Raw genomic sequence first — 19,015 nt, 5'->3', positions numbered from 1 at the left:
CTGGGTAAGATGGAGGGTCAGAGAAAAAGAGGAAGACCCCCAATGAGATGGATCAACCAGGTGGCATCATTGATGGCATCAAGTGTGGCAGCAGTGGTGGGGTTGGCCCAGGATCGGACATTGTTTCACTCTGCTGTGCACGGGGTCGCTATGAGTCGATTCTGACTCGATGGCACCTGACAACAACAATACATGGCAAAAATACAATATCAAACATTACAAAAATTGCACAAACAATAAAAGACCAAATAGATGATTGGGACCTCCTTAAAAATTAGAACTGGACATTGTTTCATTCTGTTGCACATAGGGTGGCAATGAGTCGGTACCGACTCGATGGCACCTAACAACAACAACAAAAAAAATTAGGAACTTTTGTGCATCAAAGAGTTTGTCAAAAAAACAAAGAGGGAATCCACAGTCTGGGACAAAGTTTTTTACAATGACATATCAGACAAGGGACTAATATCTAAAATGTATAGCTAACTATAATACAAGAAAAAGACCAACAACCCAATTTAAAAATGGGCACAGGGCATGAACAGACATTTCACCAAGGAAGACATCCAGGCAGCCAACAAATGCATGAAGAAATGTCCACAATCATTGTTGTTAAGTGCTGTTGAGTCAGTTCCGACTCATAGAGACCCTGTGCAGGGAGGGTTTCTGAGGAGTGGCTGGAGATTTGAACTGCTGACCTTGTAGTTCAAACTGGCCTTACCATTAGAGAGATGTAAATCAAAACAACAATGAGATATCATCTCACACCAGCAATAACAGTGAAATTCAAAAAAGTAGAAAACAACAAAAGCTGGCAAAGGTGTAGAGAGACTAGGACCCTCCTACATTGCTGGTGGGACTATAAAATGGTTCAATACCTCTGGAAAACAGTATGGTGCCTCTTCAGAAAATTGGCAATAGAAATACCTTATGATCCAGCAATCCCTCTAGTTAGTATATATCCAAAAAAAACATGAGCTGGGACATGAGTAGATATATACACACTGATACTCATCGCAGCACTATTCACAATAGCAAAAAGATGGAGACAGCCTAAGTGCCCATCAATGGAAGAATGGATAAACAAACTTTGGTGCATTCACACTATGCAACCTTGAAGAATAAAGATGAATCTGCAAAACACCTCACAACATGGATGAACCTCAAAGATATGCTGAGTGAAATTAGTCAATCACAAAAGGGCAAATATTGTATGAGACCATTATTGTAAAAGTTTAAGAAAAATTTTCCATACTAAAATAAACATTCTTTGATTGTTTTTAGGGGTGGTAGGGAAAGGAGAGTAATTCACTGAATAGAGGACAGACACATGTTAGCTCGGGTAATACACAAGAAAAGGGAGGGTGACAGACGAACAGTGAAGACAGGGAAAGATTTAGGGAAGTATGTGTGGGCCAAATGGGATAGAGGTAAAAGGTGATTTATATACAACCTTGGAACAACAGCATTCTGTGAGTTGATACATGGATCGAGATACAGGCTGAATGGGTAAATGAGAGGGAAAATGTTTATGTGTTTGACTGTCTTATGGCTATTGGTTTCCCCTGCCTTCTATTGTAAAAAAGACATTTATGTGTGATAGAAATGAATATTGGGAATTATGATGAACAACGTTTGTAAGCCCGCCTTCAGCCTATAACTGATTGGGTTTGCTAAAAGGTGAGGTAGAATTTGCCCAGGGAAATAGTCATCTTGTTCAGCCTTTGTAGAATATGGGGCCTTAGGTGGAATCCTGAACTCTAACCTTCTGAGTTGGGATATTCCTACTTGAAAAGACATGCAGGCCAACCTAGAACTGCTGGGAGAAAGGAAGGTTCTTTTGAAAGAAAGACTTGCAGAAAAAACACACCATACTGTTTGGCTGTTTAAATTTTAAGGAAGCTGTTTGCTTTGTAGGCAACAAGGCAGAAAATTCAGCCCATCAGGGAAAACTACCTTCTAGGAGTGAAACTTAAAGGGAACCCATGATCAGTCTAGTATGCTCGCTGGTGACCACCTGGGTCTACTTGTGAGTAGAAGCAGGGGAAATTCAGCAATGAAGACATGGGCTGAGTTCGATCATGTTCCAACAGTACCTTGAGGCAAGAGACAGAAGAGGAAGGACTCCTGAGCTCATAAACACTGACTATGCTCTTGGGGCTAGGATTTAGAGTGAAGTGGTCAGCTGGTTTGAAATGCAGGGAGATGTGTGTTAACCCCAAACTTGCAGCTACTACCCATTTGACCTAGCCTGCAAGGTTGACCAGAACTCGAACCGAAGAAGATAAAGAGGTTTGATTCTGTGAACAAGTGCAAATTGCTACAATTTGATGAACTAGAGTTTTGCTTATGAATGCAGTGCCTCAAAATTCCAACTGGAATGGAAGGATTCTTGTGTTCTCAAGAGCATGCTTGTGTCCTCAGTGTACTGGGTTGATCGGGACAAGAAATTTAGAAATTGGCTATCACAAATTGGCATGAAGTGGCTGGCTTACAAGCTTTCATGAGTTTGCTTAGTTTCAAAATGAGGTAGGTAAGGTAGACTCCCTACTGAATAGTTTCCCTTTTTTCCAGATGGATCTGGTGAAAGGGAATGGGGTACGACAGTGATAGGATTTTACAACCCAATTGTGAGCAATTGTTAGCAGGATTAATTGTGATTGTCACAACTTTAATTGTAGAAGATGTATAACTGAAAATGGGGAGTAGTTGAATAGAAGATCCCAGAACCATCAAGAAGGAAGAGCATGAGTGGAGTGTGAGAGCCCTAGCTAGAAAAGCAGGGAGAGCAGAGATGGTGGTGGTAATGAGGGAGGGCATGGAGAGACCAAGCAGTTTTAGGATCTAACCCCTTGGACTGAGAAAGGCTGTGTGCCTGTGGGCAGGGGGCTGGCTGACAGAATGGGCCCTTTGGGCATTTAAATGAATATCTATTTTTTGTTTCGTAAGTGTACATCCAGTATTTTTACTTTGCTCATTTGTGAAATATATAAGATATAAATAGGAGGAAGTAGGATAAATGTTGTAGGAAGGGGATTGTAATGAAACAAAGTGTAAAATTTGCTGAACGTAAAGCTGATGATCTTGTTTGTAAATCTTCACCCAATTCACAATAAAAAGTTAAAAACAAAATTGAACCTCACCCATTTGCAGGTTCTTAGAAGGAATCAGGTATCCTTTGAGCTTAAGTTGGTCTTGATACTTAATAACAAAACCAGTGTACCATATATACACTGTCCTTCACATGTACCTCTGGGTTGTACCAATAAAATTTTGCCCCTGAAGGAGTTTTGTGCTTAGAAATCTTGCCTCCAAGACTTACTGGTCAAGAGTGATCACATCTTGGTGGCCTCTGTACTGCCGAGCCAGGCGTAAGGCTAAGTCATTGGCTTCAGATCTATTAAGATAACACACAAAAGAGGGGACATGTGACATAAAATCATTAAAAAATTTTTTCAAGGTGTTAATTTCCAAAGTTGTAATAAGAGTATTCAGAAAGGTGGAAAGTAATAAGTTGCATTACTCCCCTTCTTCTTGAATCTCCCTGTACTCTCATGGTACAATCTCAGTTCAGCCTTCAAATAATTTACTTAGCTATTTTCAATAAAATATGAGATATAAAGAAGCAACCTAATAAGAATTAATATACTTTCCATTTCAAACGCTAGCCTAATCCAAATAACTGACTAACTTTGAGGGCAATAAGAAGCTTGTATTAGCCTGATCTCAATGAGAGGACTGGAGGGCCCATAAGCTTGGCTAGTAATCTATGTTGTATCGATCCAATGTTTGATTAGTTTCCTTATTGATAAAATGAAATGTTCAGTGAGTTTAAATATACTACACAGAGGAAAGAAATAAATATTTTTGGAATGTTAGCTCTATGCCAGATATTCTGCTGAGTATTTTACCTGTATTTATTCTTATAACCACTCTGCAAGGCAAATATTACAACCTCTTTTAAATGGATGAGGAAAGAGCCTAAGGTTAAGTGACTGGAATAAGGTTTCACAGCTAATAAGAAGTAAAGCCAGGCTTCAGACTTGGTCTTGTCTGACACTGAGGACCAAATTCTATCTACTAGTTCAGGCTCTGCCCCCTATACTCTTTGGGAACGTTGCAGTTTGGAACTAATCACTTTGCCAATATAGGATTCTTCAGAAATAAAAGTAAAATATTGTGATATTTCATTAACTGAAGACAAGACTATAACAAGTTAGATGCTAATTATAAAGTAAAATTAGTTATAAATTAGGTTTCTCTAAATAGTTCATTGAAAAGAGAATATTAAATCAATCAAACAGGTATAGAATTTCTTATAGTTAATTTTAAATATGTGCTTATTTATACTCTATATATACAGCTTTCTCTTCCAATATGATGTTACATTGTAAGCTTTTTTACATCATTTGGTAACATATATTTTTTTTTATTGTCTGCATAATATCCCATAGATGGATAATAATTTGGCTTTACAGTATATAAAAATTAGAATATATCTATTCACTTGAATTTCTTCCTTTTTTTTTCAAAAGGATGATAGGCTCCATTGTCTTAAAAAACATCAAATCTTACTAAGTTACAGTTTGTTTAGTAGATTTCTTTGCTAAATTTCTCATTTATACTTTGAAAGAGTAATCTGGGTCCACCGAACTTCTAGCTACTTACTCTAATGCCCAAAGAAATAAACAGCCTTTTCTTACGTGGACACCAGACTTGAACATTTTTGCTATGGTTACTACATAAGTATCTATTTATCCTCCAGGAAAACTGAAGGGGATGTCTCCCCATCTTCCACCGAGTAAACGATAGTAATGAAAAGTTGGTAACATATACCACTTTAATCATCAGATTCTTGTTATAATCTTGTTCAAAAGCCTTAGAACCTACTATCTGGTGTCCTGATTTATAGTCTCACCTAGTAAAGTAGAGGAACCAGAAAGATCAACTCCCTAATGTGTGATCACTTAGAAAATGGCGAACAACTCAGGAAACCTTTTCAGATATCTGTATTCCCCCCAGGAATTAAAAAGAAAGCTATATGTGAGACAGAAGAAAATGAGATGGGTGGGACTGGGGGTTTGTTGGGTAACCCAGGAGCATACCCTGAATTTGTAAAATAGCAAACAGAGAGTTTCTCTGGCAAGGTTGCTGAAAGGCGCTTGGCATACTCGACAATGCTGTCATGGAGAAACCGAGAGTTCGTATTTAGCAGTTCCATCTGTTTCATGGCAGCTTTGACCACTTCAGGGTGACAATGTCCCACTAAAATTTAGGAGACAAAAGTCCAAGAAATAAGTTACAACTCTAAGTGCCTAGGAAATGAGGGGAATTCTGAAGCCTCAATGAAAGTTAAAAAAAAAAAAAAAAAGCTTCTTTTGCGCATCGCATCCACTGTCATTCTTGGGGCAAGTCTGCCTTACCCCATAGAAGTTTCCTTCAAAGCACAGCCTGGATGAGACACTTACCATGGGCAACATTGTTGATGCAGTCCAAGTACTGTTCACCTTTCTCATCAAACATATACTGCCTCTGGGCTCGTACTATTTTGATGGGATCCGCAGCAAAGAAAACTTTACATGAGGGCCTAGAAATAATGAAAGGAAACATTATGGTTCAGTAGGACTGCTCAGTACTTTTCCTTCTCATTGAAGGTCACCAACAGTGGAAAATTATAATTACATAAAGGATAGGGAAAACACAACCTGGGAGATATGCTTTTTTCTCCCTCCTATTTCATGTCAACCTGGACCTACTTAATGCCACATTCATGATACTGTTCAAATTTCTTATGTTTGATCGATTAGATACCATGATTTGACAACACTATTTAGAGATATACAAATCAACTTAATGGCAGCTCTAATCTCACACATCAATAATTTTTCTCTAAGAAATCTTGTTGTATTAGGGAAAACACACACACATCTTTTTTTTTTTTTTTGACAGTCAAGCATCTTAACATTATTTTCCCCTTTTCCCCATTCCAACCATGTCTCAATCTCTGTATCCCAAAGCCCTGTCGTTCCAAGGTTGTGCATACATCATTATTTATCTCTGTCCCGCTTAGCCCATGCAAACCTGCCTAATTGTTCTCCCATCTGCTTTGTTCTTCCATTCACCTCTCCCTTCTTATATATTGTCCCCCTCCCCAGCACCCAAACTATCCTGTGTCTATTCCCTGCCCTATGCGCCACCTTCCCCTCCCTTCCCTCCCTCCCCACCCCCACATCCCAGCAACCAGCAAAGAATCCACCCCCCTTTAGTATGGGTTCATTATCTTCGTCTTTTACAGTAGTGGTCCTATGCAATATTTCTCCTTTTGTGACTAATTTCACTCAAGGTTCATCCATGTTAAGAGGTGGCTTGCAGCTTCCTTGTTATTTTTCAAGGTAGCATAGTATTCCATTGTGTGTATGTACCACAGTTTGTTTATCCAGTCTCTTCAGTTGATGAGCACTTTGGCTGACTCCATCTTTTTGCTATTGTAAATAGTACGTGACTTTAAAAAAAAAAAAACACTTTTTTTTAAAAAGTCATCCTATGGGTCAGGAATTGTGTTAAGGCATTTAACAAAAATTATCTCATTTAATCCTCCTAACAATCCTATGAAATATAGGGTTATCATCATTCTAAGTTTCAGAAAGGTAAAGAAACAATTACATAGTAAGTTACATAGTACTTACACAGTAACTGAGAAAATGAAAATCGAAACTAGGCTATTTTATGTCATTGTTCATGCTATTTTTTCTTTATTTCCTCTTGCTGCCATAATTTCATATGTAAAGAAATTAATAACTCTAAAAGCCGAATTTATAAAGAAATGGCTAGCTCTACTACCTAAATGGTGTCTTAGTACGGCGCTGTAGAATAATGCACTAGACGGAAAGATTGGTTTGAACTCCAAGGTTGGCAGTTCAAACTCACCAGCTGCTCCTTTAAAATCCTTGACTGCACTTACCAACGACAACTACTTAAGTATAAAATATGTACAAACAAAGGGGATTTTTCAGGAGACCATTTTCATGTATTTGGATGGCACTCATATGTGTCAAAGGAACCCTGTAGTGTGTTGTTTGCCATCAAGTCGGTTCTGACCCATAGTGACCCTGTATAGGGTTTCCAATGAGCGCTGGTGAGCTTGAACCACCTACTTTGCAGTTCAAATGACTTTGCAGTCCGATGCACCACACCATTTCCATGTATTTGGAAGGTAACTCATTCTTGTCAAAGGAGCCTTGCAGTATAGTAGGTTACAATCTGGAATGCTAACTGTAGGGTCAGCAGTTTGAAACTACCAGTTATTCCTCGGGAGAAAGATGACACTTTCTGCTCCCATAAATATTTACAACCTTGAAAACCCTATACCAGGTTGATATGAATTGGAACCAAGTCAGTGGCACACCACCACCACCATCCTATCTCAGTTGGATTTTTCATTCTGAAACAACGAAATTCAGTTATTCTTCTAAATTTATAATCCACTCTTTTGAGCAAAATAAAAGTCATTCATGTTTTTAGTAATTTGGATGAATATAGACAGTGTACATTTTAGCAATGTAGAAACGTCACTATGATTTCTGGTTTGGGGTCTATGGACATTTAAGAACTACAACTGAATATAATATGTTCTTATTTCCCTTTGTGTGTGTGTGTGTGTGTGTGTGTGTGTGTGTGTGATTTGAGTGGAAAACTTACAGAACAAACTGGTTTTCCATTCAACAATTTAATTCAACAATTCTAAATCCTGCAGGATTGAGAGAGATTCAACTCTAGTTTCCTAACCTAGCCAGCATATGAGAAATTGCCCAGCATTTCTTTGGTCCTAGGATATGATTCTTTGCTTTCCCTGACCCCAGTGCTTTTTCATGTTTGCCTCTGTCTTGCTGCAGCTCTGTAATTATTACATGTAAATATTGGGTGTTTGTGTGGCGCTGTAGGACAAGCACTGGATTGCTAACTGCAAGGTCTGTGGTTCAAACCCATAAGCACCCTTTGGAAATTCTACACAGGGTCGCTATGAATCAGAACTGACTGGACTGCACTTAACAACACGGATCGCCTAATGGCCACAATCATTGTCTATATTTAAGTGCCTTTAAAGTAAAAACAAATCACAAAGCACTAATATACTTATTACTTTCATTTGCTCCCTCCTGTGAAGTACAATGCTAGTCCTACTTTCCCAGTAGAGGAAATTAACGGAATTTGACAGTGATCACACATGTAATAAAACACCGAACTAGGGCCAGAGCCCAAGTTTGAGCTTGATGTTCAATCCGTCTGCTCACCAGTATATTACCAAGCAGTTAATAACATCGGCAAATCAAAAATAGATTGGAGAAAAGATTCCGTTTTGTAATTGAATGACTTAGCTGGGGAGACCAAGCTTTCAAAGTTTTCCTACTAGCTGGTTTAACCTTTTACCCCTTAACCAAGTATACGAGAAGAAAAATTCACTTTAAAACAAAACATTGTCATTAGTAGTTTCCTTTCACAGCCGTCATCAAAAATAATCCTGGGGTCATAGTTTTCAAAAACTTTTGGAGTTGAGTGGGGGTGAAAGTGAGCTATCATTCTTCCTCCCAGCGCTCATCCTTAGACTCATTAATATTTTCCTCTAAGGCTATTAATTACTCTCATAGATCAATTCCTCCAACCAGCCAGCAGTCCCCATTTATATGCGGACTGCAGAGCATTCTGACCGCACTCGACCCCACTTGCGAAGTGTATTTCTGAGATACCGAAACCGCCAAGTCGAAACCCAGAGGCCACAGCAGCTACGCTCACCACCTAGCGCGCTGAATCCGCCGCCCAGGTGGTGGGATCAGCGGAAACACAGCCTGGCGCGCAGAGCCCGTGGCGCGTGCGCTCAAGTCCAGGAGGAAAATCGCAGCACCCCGCGAGCAACCGCCTCCTCCAAGCTCTGGTGCATTCAGTCTCTTGCTATCTCGCTTTAGATCCCGGACTCTCAGCACTCGTCAGCCACAGCTCCTGCGATTCTCCCCGCAGATCCCTTACCCTATGTGCTTCTTCCTCAGCGCCAGGGTATCTTGCTTACTGTACAGTTCGCACATGGTGGTGAGACGGCCAGGCGCTCCGAGGGATCTCCCTTCTCTTCGTCAGTGCGTCACCCTTTGCAAGCCTAGGGCCGGCTTCAGCAGCCTGGTCTTTCCTCTCGTTGGGCCGCCTTGGTCTGAACGTGGGAGGTCAATGGTGGCATCCACCAGCTAGGGTCATCTACCTTTTATGTCTTGCCCTGCTTTTGCCCTTCGCCAAGTCCCTCCCTTCTCCTCCCCTCCTCCGCCCTGTGCCTGCTTGGCAAGTCACTAAACTAGCCACTCATTCGCCAACCACCCCCTGCCCTAGTCTAACTGGCTCCTGTCCCCTGCCCTGCCATTGCCCATTTGCCCTCCCATATTGTTATTTCTTTTTAACTCCCCTTTTATTTTCCTTACTTTGCCTTCCTGTCACCTTCCTCCTCTCCCTGTGAATATACTCTTTCCCATTTTGTTTTTCTTTTTTGGTATATCCAACTATTTTTACTGTAAAACATTCAAAGATAAGCGTTCCCTGAGATATCAGAACGCACCATTTTTCTCCATTCGTCCACTGAACATGTTACAATAACACATTATGTTATTGCTGTTAAGTACCCAGGAGTCGGTTCCGACTCATAGTGACCCTGCACGGGGTTCTGAGGCTGTAAATCTTTATGCGAGCAGAATGCCTCATCTTTCTCCCGTGGAACCGCTGGGAGTTTCCAACTGGTGACCTTGCGGTTGGCAGTCCAACTCTTAACCACTACGCTACTAGACTTCCTTAGTAACACATTATAAATACCATTTCTTCTCAACAAGTCACAGTTGCTATAGTATAAAGAACAGGGACTCAGCCACTTGCCTGGTTGGGGGTGATGATGTATAAAGTTTCAAACATCAAACCCAAACTCATTGCCTTGAAATTGAGTCTAACTCTTAACAATCTGACAGAACTGAGTAAAACTGCCCCATACTGTTTCCAAAGAAACATAATCTTTAGGGAAGCAGACATGCTTCTGGGGAGGGGCTGGTGCGTTCAAGATCTTGATGGATAGTAGTCCAGTGCACCACTAGGGCTAGTCTTCCAAACACACATCTACTTTATTAACAACTATTCTAATTTTTCTGACATGACTACTAGCCAAAAGATTGGTAAAGTCCCTAGGGGAGGTTCAGATTGGTGATCTGCTTCTGAGAGGTCACAGCCTTGAAAACCTTATGAAACAGTTCTACTCCAGCACATATGGCTGCTATGTGTGGGAATTGACTCCGTTGCAACTAACAATAGCAACAGATAGATTACAAAACTCAGTCACGTTACTTACTTCATTTTATTCAGTCCTCAAAACAATCCTGAAAAGTGGACTAGGGAGATATTCCATTCAACAAATGGAAAATGAGGTTGCTCCCTGTTTCATAATTACATATCTGGTAGTGAGCTTGGGACTTATTCCCAGATTTCCTGACTCCCTTTAGGATACTCTTCTCAAATGGGTCAAATTTGAAGTTATATATATGGACAGGAGGAACCCCAGTTTACTATACCATTGTATAGTTTTAAGAACTAGAGAACAGAGACCCCTCTGTTCTGTAGATGAAAACAGTGATGCAGAGGGGAAAGGTGAAGACTTATTCAAAGTAATGCAACACCTTAGCTACAGGGTTAAGACTAGATTGCTTTATTCTCTGTAATTGGAAAGGAAAGCACAGAAAGCCTAATTTGCCTACAGCAGTGTATTCCATAAATGTTTGCAAATAAGACAGCGGCTAAATAAAGAAGGTTTTAAGACAGAGAAACTAACCGAAAATACCCGTTGCCATGGATTCCAATTTTACTGACCCTATAGAACAGAGTAGAAGTGCCCCATATGGTTTCCAAGACTGGGATTTTTACCAAAGCACACTGCCACATGTTTCTACCATAGAACAGTTGATGGATTTAAACTACCAACCTTTCAGTTTTTACTGTACCACTAAGCTCCTTGTGATAACATAACCTTTGCGAAACATTAGTTGACTGATTGAATTGCTGGCTAAAAGGGAAACACATTTAAAGACTTAATACCTTCTTTTAAAAATACTTTTATTGTGAGTTGAATGAAGGTTTACAGAATAGATCATCAGTTTTACATTCTACAAATCATATACTTCAGTTAATTACAATGATTGCAATTCCCTCCATGTACTATCAGTTAACAATATTTACCTCTATTCACTTTAACTATTGCATTCTTCCTGGTGTCTTCTTCTCCCTTCATCATTTCTCTGCCAACAACCTTCTTATTGTACATTGCCTTTCTCATCACCCAGGCTAATATGTCTACCCTCTTTTGAAGATTAAAAGTTCTTACGAGTAATATGGCCCTCAAAATTGTCCAATCTAATTGTGTTGGCTAATAACTTATAAGGAGCTCTGGAAGCGTAGTGGCTATGAGTCGGGCTGCTAGCGTCAAGGTCAGCAGTTTGAAACTAGCAACCATTCCATGGGAGAAAGATGAGGCTTTCTGCTCCCATAAAGATTTATAGCCTCGGAAACCCTATACAGGGTCTCAACGGGTTGGAACTGACTCCATGGCATACAATCACCAACACCAACACCACTAACTTATATTTCAACCATTTCTTTCAGAGGAAGATACTGAGAATCATTATTTCTTTTGGAACAGTAAGTCAGTTACATAAAAAATAATTTCTCCATTGTTTAACTTATCTCATATATAATATTAACTAAGAACCAAGAATATTCTTTAAATAAAAAGCTGACATCTTAATAGCACTAAAATAAAGTTGAACAAAAACTAACAGTTACCAATGTTTTCAAAAAGCACATCACAAAGTATTTGGGGCACAATTTCTGATATACATCACTGTTGCTGTTAAGTGCAGTTGAGTTGGTTCCAATCTATAGCGACCCTGAATAGGGTTTCTGAGGATAAGCTGGTAACCTTGAACCACCGACCTTGTAGTTCAAACAGCTTTGCAGTCCGGCGTATTAATCCACAGCGCCCCACCAGGACTAGAGCATGGTTATTTAGTAGGAGAATACACTGTAGTGCTAATCCTTTTTGAAAGCTGAAGTCCACTCAATTCTGATCCTGACCCTATTGATTGACATCAGAGTGACTTCTGACCTGAAGGTCATATATTTCTCAATAATCTAGGCTTGTCCAAGCAAACTATGCTTGCGCATGACTGAACTCAGAAGGTACGGCTCACAGAAACTTGTGACAGTAAGAACTCTATTAAACAGCTCAATGTGAAGAGTCTCTGACAACTAACTGGCAGGTTTTAAATTGTCTTGTCAATGAAAAAGCATGCAAAAGTGAATGAACTGTATGCCCCCAACAACAAATATTCTCCAATTTATTATCTAATACTCAAGACAGAATGTGGGCATCTGAATAGTTCTTGGCTCTTTCCTGTTACCCTGTCCTGCCTTAACCTACCCTACCCTTCAAGAAGACCTGTTTTTTTCTGAAATTTACACATCATCCGGGACAAATACTGGGTGTGGTACCTTTCTGACATGAGACAAGATATCTAAAGAAAGTCTCTTTTGCACCAGCCAGAGCATTGCGTGAGCAGGTCAGGTCATCTGAGGAGTCCACACTGATGACTCTGATGTCAACATGTGCATACAACTGTGCACACAGTTCCTAGTTAAGGAGGAGCCTGACGGGTCAGAGCAGGCCTTCCCATCCCTGAGAGTTCAAAAACACGTCAAAGAAGCCATTAGTCCACAAGCAATATTTGTGTCCTAACTATATACATGGATATTTCCCCTTCTGTTACTCCCCACGACCAAGTTCATAAAATCTTCCAGACTTATGCTTTGTGTGGTGGTGGTGGTGGTGGTGATGGTGATTTCTGGAGACAGTGGTAAGATGACATTTCAAATAACATAGACTCTTCTTCCACCACCGTTTGTCACTTTGTTGTGTTGTGGTGGCTTATGTGTTGCTGTGATGCTGGAAGTTATACCACTGGTATTTCAAATACCAACAGGGCCAACCATGGGGCAGAGATTTCAGTCGAGTTTCTAAACTAAGACAAGCCAGGAAAAGTACATGGTGATCTACTTATAAAAACATTAGCCAAGGAAAACCCTATGGATCACAACAGATATTGTCTGATACAATACTAGAAGATGAGACCTCTAGGTTGGAAGATAGGATACAATAGTCTCAACAATGGACAAAAACAATGAAGATGGCAACATTTCGTTCTGTTATACATTAGGCCACTGTAAGTCAAGAACATACTCTATGGCAAGTAACAGGCTCTTAGCTCTTTCTGAAACCTATAGCCAGTCATATAAAAACTCAAGGAGATTATTGATACTTGATGTTGCAGAAGCAGATAAGGCTCCTGTACGTAGCTTCCATCTGCCCTAGTGAGTTTATTTATAGAGTCAAATTTCTGGATCAAAGATCAAAATATGACCTAGAGACCAAGTCTAGCTCATTACTGTTTTTAAATGACCCCGGTTTAAGTATGGTTTTCACATTTTTACATGTATTTGTTAAATTCAGTGTCCCTCAATAAATTCAGTGTTATTGGATCACAGTCATGCCTCGTTAATTTACATGGCTGATTTCAAGGAGCCCTGGTGTTGATGTGGTTAAGGGTTGGCTGCTAACCAAAAGGTAGGCAATTTCACAAAGATAGGTGTTATTGTTGTTAAGTGCTGTTGCGTCCGTTCTGACTCATAGCAACCTTGAATAGAGTTTCTGAGGAGTGGCTGGTGAGCTTGAACAGCCAACCTTGCAGTCCAGCACATTAACCTGCAAGACTAGCACCAAAGCCTTGGAAACCTGATGGAGTAAGTATTTCCACCCTGTCCTGTCAGGTCGCTATGAATTGAAATCAACTCGCCAGCAATGAATTTGTTTTGTTTTGTATGGCTACTGTTACTCTACAACAGAAGAATTGAGTGATACTTGACCAAAAAATATATTCATTAATATATTTTAGTTTCTTCACAGCATTCTTTCTTTCTTTTTTAAAAAAAGGCTTTTTATTGTGAATTGAGTGAAGGTTTACAGAGGAGATCATCAGTTTTACATTTAAAGAATCATACACTTTGTTTTATATCAATAATTGCAGTCCCTTGGTGTGCTGCTGCAGAATAGTGCACTGTATTGCAAGGTAGGTTTGAACCGCAAGGTCAGTGGTTCAAACCCATCAGTTGCTCCTTGGAAACTATACAGGGTCGCTGGAATCCTGGTGTGGCACTATAGGATAAGCACTTGACTGTAAGTTCAGTTTGAACGGCAAGATCATGGTTCAAATTCACCAGCCACACCTCAGAAACCCTATACAGGTCAATTTAAGTCAGAATCTACTGGATGGCACTTAACAGCAATAACAAACCTGTAACAATTGTTACCCCCATTCCTCCCTGTGCTTCCTGTTTCCATTACACCCTCATTCCCATCCTTTCTCAACTTTGTCCTTAGGTAAATGTTGCCCTTTTGATCTTGAAGGATTGACCGTTCCATGATCAGCATACCTTACAAATATTACTGAAGTCCTGGTTTGGTGCCTTAGGATAAGCACTCCATCTCAAGGTCCTTTTGAACCACAAGATCAGAGCTTCAAAATCACCAGAAGCTTGTTGTTGTTGTTAGGTGCCATCAACTTGGTACCAACTCATAGTGACTTCATGCACAACAGAACAAAACACTGCCTGATCCTGGGCCAATCTCACTACTGTAGCCACGCTTGAGTCCGTCGATGCTGCCACTTGATGTTTGATAATATCTAAGAAGTTTTCATCATTTGCCCCCTGTATGCACTACCACATTCTTTGGTGTGTTTGTAACAAAGGTAAGTATCCATTTACAGTTATCCTCTTTTAAACCTTTGTATATTTGTGGATATATTCCCACTCGCCTTCTCATACCCTTTCAGCCTGTGCATCTGTTCATGAACATTGTTGTTCCAAGGTTGTGTATATACACTATTTACCTGTAGTCCTTTCATACCTCCTTGTGTCTTCACCTAGCTTCATCATTCTTTTACCAACCTCCCTCTTCTTGTATATTGTCTTCCCCACACCCAAGTTAATATGTGTCTACCATCTAGCTAGTGAATTACTTTCCCTTCCCTCTCATTCCTGGCAACTATCAAAGGATGTTTCTTTTAGCAAGAAAATATTTTTTTGAGGTTTTACAATAGTGGTCCTACACAATATTTGTCCTTTTGCGATTAACTAATTTCACTCAACATAACGTCCTCCACGTTCATCCATGTTATGACGTGTTTCACAAATTCATCTCTAGTCTTCAACATTGCATAGCATTGCACTGTGTATATTTACTAAAGTTTGTTTATCCACTCTTCCATTGATGGGAATTTAGGCTGTTGTGAATAATGCTGTGATAGGTGAGCATGTATTTACTCATGCCATGACTCTTATTTCTTGTGGACATATACCAAGGAAAGGGATTGCTGTTTCATACAGTATTACTATTTCCAACTTTTTGAGGAAGCACCACACCGTTTTCCACAGCGGTTGCGCCATTTTACAGTTCTACTAGCAATGTAGGAGGGTCCCAGTCTCTTTAAACTCTTGCCAGCATTTGTTGTTTCCTGCTTTTTTGAACTTTGCTATTAATGCTGGAATGAGATGATACTTCATTGTTGTTTAGATTTGTGTCTCTCTAAGGACTTCCCTTAGGAACCCTATACTGGATCGCTATGGGTTAGAATCAACTCAATGACACTTAACAGCAACAAGGACTGCCCAGAGCAGTTCTGTAGGCTAAGCACTGGACCATGAGGTCAGCAGTTCAAACCCATCAGCTGTTCCTTGGAAACCCTATACCCTGAGGGGACAGGCTTGATCCTTGGTGTGAAGATACCTTCCCTCTTGTTTGATATTTAGAACTACTACATCTATAAATATGGAGACCTGGTGTGGCACTGTGGGTTAATGTATCAGACTGCAAAGCCATTTGAACTGCAAGGTTGTTGGTTCAAGCTCACCAGCTGCTCCTCAGAAACCCTATACAGGGTCTTTTTAGGTCAGAACTGACTCGATGGCACTTAACAACAACAACAACATCCGTAAGTATAGGTCAAGTTCATTAAATTGTAGCAATTTACACTTGCTTCCTTTATCAGATTTATTTACCTTCCTCTAGTCGAGCTCTGGTTATCAAGCCATTGAAGCTAGGTCCAATGGGTACCATCTGCAAGTTGGGGTATTCTGTGCTTCTCCCCAACTCCATATTTGCTGGAGGCTTCATTCTTGGCTCTAGCCCCCATGGGTAGGTCAGTGTCCATGGGCTCACAAGTTCCCAAGTCTCCCCAGACTTCCAACCAGCCAGTCCTTCTTCTTCTCTCTCTTATCTCCAGGTTAATGGGAGTCTATGGAACATGCTCGAACTCAGCCCATATCTTCATTACTGCCTTCTACTCACATGTAGATCAACATGGTCGCCAGTGAGTTTACATGCCTGCTCATGTGTTCGTTTTGTGTTTCAGTCTTGGATGTGGGTTTATCCTGAAGGGACTTTATTGCTTGTCTTGATGGCTCCCAGGCAAAGAACTTGCTTGTTCTTGTAATAGCCAAAGAGACCACTGTTTTAGTTTTAGTTTTTGTTTATTCCTGCTGGTCTTTCTTTCTACTTTTCCTCTAGCCACTCCAGGCTGGTCTGCATGCCCATTCAAGTGGAACTGTCCCACTTTGAATGTCCTGGATAGGACTCAGGATTCTCCCTAAGTCCTATACTCTGCAAAGGTTTTTTTTTTTTTTGGATGCAAAACCGGCAGACAGACCCTCCATGACCCTGCAAGCAGTAATGCATGCGAGCTTCAGTCTGTGTCCGTCTTTTATATCAGGGAGGGACTTTACACAAAGGAAGAAGGGGATTATTAAGACAGGGTACAGAAATGAAATGTGATTAATTGTTCAAAACAGGACACAATGATTTACAGGAATAAATTCTAAACTATACATCACAAATTGTCTTGATAATCTAACATCCTTAATTTTCCAGAAATTCAAGCAAATTGTTATAAATTACTTTTTAGGTTCAAATCCCAAGGCAGAAGCTCAAGGTTTCTCAAGGCTAATTAACATACCTATAGCACCTAATCTTCAATGGGTAAAGGTGAAAAGGATTTCAAAAGGTTTGAAGAAAGTCAAGCTGTTTCAGATACCTGGCTTAATTAAGCTTTCAGGAGGAAGGAGAACATATAGGTCAAACTGATTATACCTGGGGGCAGTTTGAAGGGGCTGCCACCATTGTTCTTTTCCCAGAATCTAAACTGATTAAACCCAGGGTGGTCTGAGGGAGTTGCCACCGTTGTCCTTTAATCCAATATTCTCAGAATTAACCACTCCACCTCAAGTGAACACCCCTGGCAGTTCCTCTCCAGAACCTCCCTGCTTAATCCCAGTAAACCTGTCCTTGTTCATCCTCTGAGGAAGTTTTACTGCCTCGGTTCTAGGGAGAAATTCAGTTTTATTAATGTACATGGATAACCAAGAGCTCATGCTAATATTAAACATAACTGAATAATCAAATAAGGAGCAGTTCGACACTCATCCCAGGTGGCTATCGCTTGTACCTCAGAAAGATTCATTCCCAGGACCCTACGCACTGCCAACACAGTGGAGACATTAAGAGAGGCATTATAAAAACCATTTTCTCAGAAGCTACAATTACTGGAGTTAGAAGCATAGAATGAACAATATTAGGACTTGTACAGAGGTAGCCCAACAGTGAGTTCACAAACACCAATGAACCCGGGACACCAGGAGGTCACTTCCTGGGCCCTCAGGGTTCATGGCTCTCCATACCGAGGAGGGCCATGGGTTTGGATTTTCGTCCAGGTCGCAAGGCCTCAGCTTCTCAGTAATTGCGTTTTATGTAAATACCAACTCTGCAAAGGTTTTGCAAGAGGCCTATTTCACTGGGCAAGTTCTAGAACCCCTTTTAGGTATTCCAACTTGTCTGTCAGTTTGTCATACTGTAGTGGCTTGTGAATTGCTATGATTCTGGAAGCTATGCCATGGGTATTTTAAATACCAGCAGGGTCAACCATGGTGGACGGGTTTCAGATGAGCTTCCAGATTAAGACAGACTAGAAAGAAGGAGAGACGAACTACTTTCGAATACTTAGTCACTGAAAACTTTATGAATAGCAGAGAAACACTGTCAGATATAGTGCCGAAAATGAGCCCCTTCCTTGGTTGGAAGACACTCAAAATGCAACTGGAAAAGAGCAGCTTCCTCAAAGTAGAGTTGACTGTGATGATGTGAATAGAATAAAGCCTGTGGGAGTAAATCCCTTGGGACCTTCATTAACTGATGGGGTACAACTCAAAATGAAGAGAACCAGCTGTAAACATCTATTGATAATCAGAATATGGAATGTACAAGTATAAATCTAGGAAAATTGGAAATTGTCAAAAATGAAATGAAATGCATAAACATTGATATTTTAGGCATTAGTGACCAGAAATGGACTGGTAGTGGCCATTCTGAATCTGACAACCACATGGTTTACTATGCTGGGAATGTAAGTTTAGTTAGGTCGTGTTTTTCTAAAAATGTATCCATCTCCTCTGACATTTTCAAATTTGTTGGAGTACAACTTTCATAGTATTCTGTTATTGATTCTGTTGTGGTTTCTTATGCATGTTATTTGTATCTTCTCCCTCTTTACTTCTGTTAGGTTTGCAAGCGCTTTGTCAATTTTATTAAACTATTCAAAGAACCAAATTCTTGTCCTTGTTGATACTTTGTATAGTTTTTCTGTTTTCTATCTCATTTACTTCTGCTCTAATCTTTACTATTTCTTTTCTTCTGGTGACCATTGGTTTACTTTGCTGGTCTGTATCTAATTATTGGAGACGTTGTGTTAATGTGTGGATTTGATTCTTTCTTCTTTTCAGATGTGTGCATTTATTGCAATAACTTGTCCTCTCAGCACTGCTTTTGCTGTGTCCCAAAGATTTG

At 40.1% G+C, this 19,015-nt stretch overlaps 1 protein-coding gene across 1 annotated transcript in view; it reads right to left on the bottom strand.

Annotated features, from left to right (window-relative positions):
* Positions 1–9,077, bottom strand: part of ETNPPL (ethanolamine-phosphate phospho-lyase) — a 36,460-nt gene extending 27,383 nt beyond the window's left edge. Inside the window, exons 1-4 of the mRNA XM_006869344.1 lie at positions 9,022–9,077; positions 5,469–5,587; positions 5,106–5,265; positions 3,323–3,397 (exon numbers count right to left, since the gene is read on the bottom strand). Of these exons, the coding sequence (XP_006869406.1) occupies positions 3,323–3,397; positions 5,106–5,265; positions 5,469–5,587; positions 9,022–9,077 (410 nt within the window). The remainder of the gene's footprint in view (positions 1–3,322; positions 3,398–5,105; positions 5,266–5,468; positions 5,588–9,021) is intronic.
* Positions 9,078–19,015: the final 9,938 nt, after the last annotated feature.

The sequence above is a fragment of the Chrysochloris asiatica genome, unplaced genomic scaffold (genome assembly GCF_000296735.1).
Source record: "Chrysochloris asiatica unplaced genomic scaffold, ChrAsi1.0 scaffold00129, whole genome shotgun sequence".
Classification (NCBI taxonomy): Eukaryota; Metazoa; Chordata; class Mammalia; order Afrosoricida; family Chrysochloridae; genus Chrysochloris; species Chrysochloris asiatica.
Note: the sequence above shows the minus strand (reverse complement) of the source record. Positions and strands in the feature narration are given on the sequence as shown.